Source organism: Eurytemora carolleeae, unplaced genomic scaffold (assembly GCF_000591075.1).
Source record: "Eurytemora carolleeae unplaced genomic scaffold, Eaff_2.0 scaffold607, whole genome shotgun sequence".
Classification (NCBI taxonomy): Eukaryota; Metazoa; Arthropoda; class Copepoda; order Calanoida; family Temoridae; genus Eurytemora; species Eurytemora carolleeae.
This window is the reverse complement of record NW_019396492.1, coordinates 22,103-32,289: the sequence shown is the minus strand read 5'-3', so window position 1 is coordinate 32,289 and position 10,187 is coordinate 22,103. Positions and strand designations below refer to the sequence as shown.

Sequence of the window (10,187 nt, the reverse complement as noted above, 5' to 3'; positions counted from 1 at the left end):
TCTTATAGCAGAAAATTTTTGGTTTTCAAAACTAACTTATAATTTTACCTATTCATCAAGATTGGCGAGCTCTGCGTCATAATATCTTGATCAATTAAAGAAAACTGTTAATCGTGAAGTTAATATTTTTGTTGAGTTTCTAATTTGTTTAATAATTTTGTTATTGTGAGCTTGTAGCAACTTGTTCAATGGGGTTTATTGTTCCCTATCTTGAGGTCAAGGTATTTAAGCAAACTGGTTCAACTGCTTCTCTCTGCTTGACCCGTACAAGAGAAGTATTTGAACCAGTCGTTTCTAGTTAAACCACCTCATTTAGAAACATTGTTTTAATTCTTTTCGATACAATTTTTCTAAAAAATTCATTGATTTTGATTGATTGAGAAAGCATTCCTGATTCACAATGGTAACCTTGACACCTTTATCTTATCAAGTATGTAGAAGATAATGTTGTTCTTATGAGATAGAAAAGTGTTCATTAAACATGAGATCAAATGCATTCTTCATCATAAAAAGTTACCATTGTGAACCGGTCCTACTCCTATTTAGAAGGGTAACTTGACATTATGTGGACGACATCAATTCAGGAAATGGAACTAGGGATATGAATGATTGATTGCTATGTTTTAGATCCCTGCCACTCTTTACTCGGTACTGGTTCGGGCTGACCGTCCTCTTCACCCTTCTTGGTAGATTTGGTCTCCTTGCTCCTTCCTGGCTAATTCTAACCTGGGATACATTTATTAATCAGTAAGTCGGGCTTTTTTCTAGAAAAATCTTCCAAACAAATTTTTTTTGCTAAATTGGGCAATAGAGGTCTAATATGAGACCATAAGATTTTTTTTATGATTGTTATTATATCGTATGTCAGGAGATGCAGGGTTACCCATTAAGGATGAGACTGTAAAGACGACTTACAACTCTGTACTATCGTCTGTGAAGTCTATATCGTATAAATATATGTTTAAAGGGGAAAACTTAAAAATATGCAGATGCAGTATTTTAAAATGCTGCACATCCTTTGTGGGTAACCCTGTATATATAAATATACAAATAATAAAACGTGTATGTATTTTCTTATACAGCTGTATATAAACTTGTCTATATTTTCTTATATGAGTCTATGCTATGCATGCATCTTATGTAGCTGTATATAAACTTGTCTATATTTTCTTATATGAGTCTATGCTATGCATGCATCTTATGCAGCTGTATATAAACTTGTCTATTATATGAGTCTATGCTATGCATGCATCTTATGTAGCTGTATATAAACTTGTCTATATTTTCTTATATGAGTCTATGCTATGCATGCATCTTATGCAGCTGTATATAAACTTGTCTATATTTTCTTATATGAGTCTGTGCTATGCATTCATCTTATGCAGCTGTATATAAACTTGTATATATTTTCTTATATGAGTCTATGCTATGCATGCATCTTATGCAGCTGTATATAAACTTGTCTATATTTTCTTATACGAGTCTATGCTATGCATGCATCGTATGCGTGGCAGCCATATAGAAACTTTATTTATATATTTTTGGTGTTAGGTTATTTCCACTGCAGAACTTCCCCAGCAGTAACTTCCCCAACTGTCAATTTCCCCAGTCATAATTTTCCCAGCAGAAACTTCCCCATGCAGTAAAATATTAAATATTTCCGTTTTTAACATTATTCCAATGAACAGCTGCGCAATTTGAAGATTAAAAATTTCCAACTTTTCAAATAATCAATTAGGTAAAGACAATTCCGGGCCGAGCGCTGCGGCTAGGATGGGCTAGGGGGCCAAGCGCTGCGGCCTCTTAAATATTGAATGTTGATTTTAGCTGATTATATTCCGCTTCTTATTTAGCAATTTTCTCAAAATTTTGTAACCTAACCTAAAATAATGAACTTACTTGATACTTGTGAAGTAATTTTCCATCTTCCAAATAGGAATGTTGAGAATATCTTGATTTCCTCATGTAATTCCAGACACAGGAGATAATGTGAGAGATAATTCTCGGCCAAATATGGAGAATTCGGTTATGTGCGATGTTGTATAATCTGTAAAGATTGTAAAAAACTTAATATATTTCAATTATTTGGGAAAAATTGTCGTTGGGGAAGTTGCTGTTAGGGAAATTAAGAATTTTACTGACAGGGAAAGTTTTAGTTGCTGATGGGGAATTTCCGTTTGGGGGAATTATGTTATTTCCTATTTGCTTTATGCAACTAAGCACGTTTATGCAAATGATAAAACTCGTTTTTAACTCCTATGGTTTCATATCGCTCCTCGGGTATAAAATTAGGGGAATACATAATCATATGGGGAACTCATTATCCAATTTATAATTTTTTCCACAATTCTGCGAAAATCGTTTAATTTTTATTTGTATCACTTTTAAAATGTGTGGACAAGTTGTTCAAAAATTGTCAGTTTTTGATATTAAAAAGTCAAGGCTGACAATAGTTTAATAAGTCCAGATTTTTTACAGGTTTTGCGCAATTTAAGTCCTGTTACCTTAATTAAACAACATCATTCTATCTCAGGTTTCATATTTGGCGTCCAGTGACAGCTCTCTTCTATTATCCACTCTCTCCTCAAACTGGATTCCATTTTCTTATCAACTTATACTTCCTCTACAACTACAGGTACAGTTACAGCTCAGTTTGTTTTGCGCTTGTCAATCTGTGATTTCTTATCTCTTTAATATGCCATGAATTCTTTTTGATTAAAAAGTTTAAGGATTATTAAACTCTGACACCAACAGGTTGCAAAGAGACATATATAACAATGAAATATCAGTTCCTAGATTTGAAGTTGTCACTAAAAAGTATCAAATACATTTACGTTATTTGAAATTCAAGTTTTGAAAATAATTTAATTTTCATGACATTATTTGCAAGATTTATATCTACAGGATCTTCTTGACACCATAATGATTATAATATTTACTTGTCGAACATTTTCCCTACAATCGGTAGTTTACATTTATATTTAATAAACCTTAAATCATATAGTTCATTTTTATTGAGCAATGATTTATTTCACATGCAAGTTTAATTTAAAAATGAGAAATGCTACAGGGTAATCAACAAAAAAATTACGTCCTAAAAATTTTAAAAAAATTTCTTCATCCTTTAATATACACTTTTTACGGCATATTACATATTTTGGCAGAGACAGCAACAAGTGTACAACTGTACAACTGTGTACACTGTACAACTGTAAAGTGTACACAGTGTACAGCTGTAGGGGATTGTAAGAACAAATTCCGAACATATCGTCTTTGAAGTCTCATTCTTTAGGGATAACCCTGTATACTGTATACAGAATACTGTATACTGTATACTGTTAACTGTACCCTGTATACTGAATACTGTATATCTCGTTATAATTTGTATTCTCAGTAAATGACAAGAGTATAGAGGACGTGAGTCAGACTCTAATAAAAACGCATAAATAACTTCCAGTATATATATTTCTTATAACTTATTACTAGAGGGTTCAGAACTAGAGTCAATATCGATATCGCACGTGTAGACTGTAGAGATGATATCAGTACTAATGCCCCGTATCCGTTCTATCTCATTCTGTTGAATCTTGTGGAACTAGTTTAACGCGGCCAGGCATCGTCTTCCACAAGAGATTGATTTTTATTAATATCAATTTATTTTGACTTTTTAATCTTTGTTAATCATACTTTCCATGGAAGCCAATAAGCTAATTTAATTGAATCCAAAATAAGAAAAAAGATTAAGAATATGACAGGGGTACATATATCCCTACAAACTTTTTTCAGGGGTGTATATTAATTAAAAATGGATACATTTATTACAAAAAAAAAGATTTTGGGAAAAATCATATTTCTAGTAAATAAATTATGTTATCTAGGACACAATCGTAAACTTCTGGTTTGGTTCCCAGTTCAAGGCCATGTATCTGCCCTGGGTCCTGTTTGGCTTTAATATGATTATTTCAGGTATATAATCTTATGATCACGTGACTCAAGTTGTTCGTAGATTTTTCCAGATTTTAGAAAGTAAAAGTCTAAAATAAAAACTATAACCAACATTTTATTAAACATGTAATTTTGTTCTACTCGTCTTGGATTTAAAGATATACACTCTTGAAAAAGATAACTTTGCATATTTGGCCCATTTGTTACAATAAGTCTTAGAAATGGACCAAGTTTTGGAACTAATATCCTCTGTATTTAGTTAAATTTGGTCTATGTTAATTTTTTTCACTTCCATGCGATATTTACCAAGACGACATTTTAAAGTGGTTCGTGGATACTCTGAACTTTAGTGAACAAGGCGACATTTGTATCCCTATTAGACATTCCTCTCATCATGACGACATTCGGCAGCTTTTTTCTGTCAAGTGGAATATAAGTTAGATAGAGACTTGAAAAGTCGTCTTATTCACCTAACTTCTAATTAAAATGTATTAAGTCGACATTTAAAATCTGTGCTTTGTGGGGACGTGGGTCCTTTAAAAGCTTAAAATGTCATATTGTAAAGCTTTTTAATCTTTAAAAGCTCGAAACTGTTAAAATGGTCCGTGTTTGTCAAACTTGTAATGTCGTCTTTCTTACTTGAACTCTACCGTCAAGTTAATAGTTCAAAGATTTGATTTTTTAACATGTTTCTCCTCATTAAGTTAGGTACAGGGTAACCCTCAAAGGATGTGACTTTAGAGACGACTGTGCGGAAGTTGTTAATTCCGTTTTCTTACATTTAAGGTTCCTTGTAGGCCAGTACAGGCTTATTTCTGTGCTTAACCATTTATTAAACTTTAAAAATACTAAAGTAATGCAAAAACCAAAAATTCAAGCATCAAATCGTAATATTTTTATAGTTTTAGGTCGTCTTTACAGTCTCATCCTGTGTGGGTAACCGTGTTTATATTTTATAAGAAAAAAAGGAAACTGTGATATCTGGAAATTGTGAAAAAGTTATTTACAAGGTTACAGTAATAAATTTCTTCAAATAGTGATGTTGAATTGATAAGTATAGTTTATCTAACTCTAGGTGGTGGAGTGATGGAGTTGGTTGGTATTCTGATTGGACATATGTATTTCTTCCTCATGTTCAAGGTCTCTATTTACAATTTTTATTCAGGGTAAAATATGGGTTAAAAAATAAATCTATGTGTTTAAAAAATTCGGGTTCGGATTTTTAATCCGTCATGAAAAAATAATTGTTTCGGATCCTTTATTCGTTCTTTATTAAATTTATCATAAAAACTTACTAATTTATCTCTATTTAGCCACAAGTTATTTAATTTGGTGGTTAGTCCCTTGAACTAACGTCATCGGAACTATCGATTTTTTCGCTTTTGTTCATATTAGAATGTTATGCTTTCTAGTTTCTTGTTTTATTTTTAAGATTATAATGTTTTACTATTTGCTTTTATTTTTTACGTCATAATTTTATGCGAATGAATTGTAATCCATATGATCTCTTTTTTACTGTTGGTAGCACTTGTGATATAATCTTTATTCTAAATACTACATTTGGAAGCAAACATTTTTTAGAAATATAAACAATTGTCGAAATATTCAATAGCTCAAACAACAGTAGGTCGAACATTTTAGCATCTTAAAAAAATGCTAGCAGCATAGATTAAATGTCGTCGTGCTTATACCAGTACCGATTAGGGTTTGCAAAACTCATGCATGGTTTACAGCAGGATACAGCTGTCCCATATGCAGATATTTTACAATTTATCAGAATTTAAGTAGTCACTGAAATTGTAAAATCTGAAGAAGATAATACTCACACTCATCCTTGTAATGTTCAGTACCCTCAGGATTTTGGTGGACCATCTCTGCTCTCTACACCTTCCTTTCTCTACCAGTATTTCCCCAACAGGCGGGGAGGTGTTTCAGGTAACTCATTTAGTCCCGGTTACACGTAAAGATTAAAATGCCTATAAAGTGCCTTGGAGGTCAGCTCTATCTAGAGGTGAACATTCAACTACCTTAAACAACGACAAGAAGGCCTTGGTCGGAATGGTATCAGAACACATGACAATATGGTTTTGATACCAAATAATATTCTTTTTTTGCGTGTTTTTTTACCTTCGGAAGTCAGTCATATGTTTAAGCTCAAAGACATGAAGAATTTAATAATTACCATATTATACCAGTGCTTAGGCTCCATTTTATTTTGATACGGATCCGATGCCCTGTATAAAAAGGATCAGGTCCCCGGTTATAAACATTTCCTTAAAGGGAGTGACCGGCTATGAAAGGTAGTTGAACTGAGTATACAGTGTTGTGGAAAGCTTCTTTCGGATGATTCATTTGAGACATATTAAACTTTTTTCGACGACGACTATAATGTAAAAAGTTCTACAATAAACTGCAGACTTCATGTATAGGAACATGTTGAGAAAATAAAAATTAATCTTCTCATCAAAAATAAGTAATCTTGTTCAATCATTAGTTTCTATTATCTCATTATTATGGTTTCTCATTATTCACAAAGTTTTCGCAGATTTTCTAGAATAATTATTGAAAAGACGACATTTGAAGAATTTGAAGAAATCTGCGAATAAATTCAAAGAAAATTAGAAATTCAATATAATAATGAAAACGAAATAATCGATTTTAGCATTGATTTATTGGCAAATTTTTTTGAGAAATATGTTCCGATACATGACGTCTGTAGTTTATTATAGAACTTTTTTACATTTTATGTCGTCGTTATTTAATAATTTTACAAAACTAATTCTGAAAACGTATTCACCCCCAAAGTAGGAGTTTTGAACGTTGAATTTGCGCTCAAACTCAGGATTTGCAGATCTTTAAAAAGTTTAATATGTCTCAAATGAATCCGAAATAAGTTTTCCACAACACTGTATACTCAGTTCAACTACCTTACATAGCCGGTCACTCCCTTTAAAGTGAAAAAATTTAATATTTCTTATTGTTTTCGCTTTGTTATATGCTGAAACATTCAGAGATTATGAATTTTATTAATCGCTCATTAGTAAACAGTTGAGAATGAGATTTGTTTTTGAGAGTAAAAAGTAAATTTTTAACATTTTTAGGACGATATTTTGTCCCCTGAATCCGGATCCTAAGCACTGATTTATTTATTAATAAGCATTACATTGTTCAGGATATGGACAGGCTCCAGTCAGTAGTGCTGGTGGCGGTGGAGGGGCAGGAGGCGGCGGGTTCGGTGGGGGACACCAGTGGGGGCAGGGGCATAGGCTCAATTAGATATCAACAAATTTATCGGAAATTCCGCAAGATTGAATCAAAAATCTGCAAGATTAAATCGAAAATCTGCAAGATTAAATCGGAAGCTCCACAAGATAGGATTGGATAATCCGTAAAATTGACTGCTGCACTAAATGTGATAATATAATCATGTAATTTTTTTGTAATTCCACATATTTATGGATTTATTGTCACCCTCAATTATTGTTACAAATCCAGTTTTTGAGTTTTGAGTATATTAAATCAAAAAATTTCTTCATTCATATTCTAAGGCTTTTTTAAATTATCCACTTGGATTAGTTTCATGCTTCATTTATTTTTAATTTTGTTTAACTTAGCATCAAGTGTTTTTTGAGGAGGATTTGTAATTAATTGAAAAATAATATAAATATTTCAAGTTCTTTATTATATAAATTGTAAGAAAATTTTGAAAGTTTTCCAAAAATGGGTTTGGGAATAATTCTAATATTTGAATCATGCAGATTTTAATGATTAGCTTAATTTTATGTGACGTAAAATAATCAAAGCTTAATTGTAAATTAGGTAAATTTGAAGATTTTCAAGAATCCCTAGAAAAAAATATATTAAAAGTTCTGCGCTAATAAGATAGATTAAAGACCTAACGAAGAGTAGTTTATATAACGGGAAAAAATTTAAATGCAATGTTTTATGTTATAAAATTCGTATTTCAATGATATTTAATGTTTCTTGTGATGATGTGACGTGTTTATGTTTCAGAGGTGAAATGACTGGTATCGGGGGAAAAATGGCAAAAGATTAACAGATCTTGTTCGACGCGATGAGGAAACTAAACAATACAATTCGGGAAAAAATCGGTAATTTTGTTGAATGACGTACTTTTGCAAGGGTGTATTCGCCATCAAATGGAAAGTTGCTTGTCGTATCAGATTCACATTAGTACCCTTGAAACCTGGTGTTGATCAAAGTTGGCGAACTTCTCTGTACTTTTTATTCGCTTGTAATCGTTGATATCTTTGTAAGTTGTTTTTCAGATTATATACTTAAATACTTCATATGTATTGTTAGATAAACAGGTCTAAATGATTATTATTACGCGAATTTTTATTTAAATCTTAACAACTTAACCTTTGGAATAGTTTAAAAGGGGTAATCTACAGAGCATTAAACCGGGACTGTAAGCGTAATTTAAAATGACCTTGAAGCCTGTATCTAATCAATATTGGGAAAATATTGCCGTTTTTCCAGTTTAAAAGTGGTCCGAATATGCCTATGGTTTACTGTAGTAGAACATGTCACTTTTTAAAGAAACTTCAAGCGGAATAAGTTTTCCAAGTTATAAACTTGATTATCTAATTCATATTTGATCAGACACTATTTTAAAGGTTGTAAATCGAGCAGTGCCATATTTGCATATATGGTCGCTTGAAATTACGCAAGGGTTACATGAAATTACGCAGTATCAAATAGTAAAATTTCGCGATTTTTTAAAACTCCGGCCCCCTCCCCCCTCTTACAACATACTTCACATAAAAGGTTGTAAGAAAAAGATTAAAATCAAAAGTTTCCTGTAAAAAAGTATTCCTAATTCTGTCTTCCCCTTATTTTATTTGCATTTTACCCGGAAAGCTTTCAACCAATTTAAATTCTAAAATGTTAACATGGGATTTCAAATATTCTAGAGAACCCAAGATAAAAATGATTAAGGAGATCATTATGGAAGATATAGGTTTCTATGGGTTATAATAAACAGTTAATATTGAAAGAAAAATCTTCAAAATTGCACATTTCTTGTAACAGAGATTTCATTCAAACCTTATTATCGAACGCGAAATCTAGTTTCTGTATTAGACTTGGCCACAAAAAAAGATTGACAAATTTTGAACTTTAAAGGTTTTCAAAGACCAAAAGAAGGAATTCAACATCAATGTTCTAAATTTTGAAAAATGATTATTTTTAATTGCGATTTCCCTACTAATGTGACTTGCGCAAATTCTACTGCTGAAAACATGTTTCAATTATCAGAATTTAACGCTTTTAACGACTCTTCTACATTTCATATCCAATGAAGGTTTCACGGGTACCGTAGTCACTTGAACATTGTCATCCTTGCTTGAAATGACGTTTACAATGCTTTTAAAGATTAGGACCGTGTAAGGTCAAAAAATATCCTTAGCACTGAAATCTATATAGTAAATTTTCAATTGTTAAATAATATTAGTTTTCTATTTCTAAGCGTATGAGTTAAAATACTTTTTTATCATAAAAAAATAATCAAAGAAATAAATAACTCTATTCTCTTAATTTATCTATATAATAAGCTCTTCGCTCATATATATTTATTGGTATAAATGTTAGCTATAGCTGGCAAAACGGCTGGACCGATTTGGTTGAATTTTTTTAGGGAACCCATGGATAATTTATGGGTAACAAAAGTGTTTGCTTTTTCAAAAACCTTTTCTTTNATAGACCCTTCATCTCCTTTCCACCATAGACCCCTCAACTCCTTTCCACCATAGACCCTTCATCCCAATTTGCTCTAAATCAATACATAATACATATTAATAAATGTATCTTTAGCGTTTCTCAGAAATTAACAAAAGAAATCTAATTTATTTCTTGTTCATTTTTAATATCTAACCTTATCTTTTATTAAATTCAGTTGTTAGAATTGTGAGAAATATATGTCATCTTCTATTTTCTTCATCATAATTTTATCATAGAAGTCAATCAAATCAAATCAAATCAGACTTTTAGGAACGCCCTACGACGACATTAACAATCTTGAAATGACGATTAGTTCTCCAGGGTAGTGTGGGTTTACACTTTGCTATGATTCGGTCATTAGATTTCTGGCATGTCCACTATCATCGATTTTTGAAGTTATATTTGTAAATTAAACTTTAAAACCTTATTTATTATGATTTTTTTCATCAAGAATTCTCTTCTGTTTGTTATTACAAATGTCCTGGGAAGGGGGGGGGGGG

General features: G+C 31.6%; 2 protein-coding genes across 3 annotated transcripts in view; both read left to right on the top strand.

The window, feature by feature from the left end:
- Window positions 1–3,852: 3,852 nt before the first annotated feature.
- LOC111704277 (derlin-1-like) lies at window positions 3,853–7,960 on the top strand. The gene is made up of 4 exons (XM_023476483.1): window positions 3,853–3,966; window positions 5,021–5,085; window positions 5,793–5,880; window positions 7,118–7,960. Exons 1-4 carry the CDS (start codon window positions 3,921–3,923, stop codon window positions 7,219–7,221), a joined length of 303 nt encoding a protein of 100 aa, XP_023332251.1. The 5' UTR covers window positions 3,853–3,920; the 3' UTR covers window positions 7,222–7,960.
- The window catches only part of LOC111704276 (uncharacterized), a 7,807-nt gene continuing 5,569 nt past the window's right edge, over window positions 7,950–10,187 (top strand). For both annotated transcript variants that reach the window (XM_023476481.1, XM_023476480.1), the window contains exon 1: window positions 7,950–8,057. In XM_023476481.1, the coding sequence (XP_023332249.1) occupies window positions 8,021–8,057 (37 nt within the window). In that variant the 5' untranslated portion in view covers window positions 7,950–8,020. The remainder of the gene's footprint in view (window positions 8,058–10,187) is intronic.

Excerpts from the sequence above, each read along its gene's own strand:
- LOC111704277 (XM_023476483.1), top strand. The coding sequence starts at position 3,921 with ATGTATCTGCCCTGGGTCCTGTTTGGCTTTAATATGATTATTTCAG. Across the intron at positions 3,967-5,020 it reads CTTTAATATGATTATTTCAG|GTGGTGGAGTGATGGAGTTG; the intron begins GTATATAATCTT and ends ATCTAACTCTAG. Across the intron at positions 5,086-5,792 it reads ATTTCTTCCTCATGTTCAAG|TACCCTCAGGATTTTGGTGG; the intron begins GTCTCTATTTAC and ends TGTAATGTTCAG.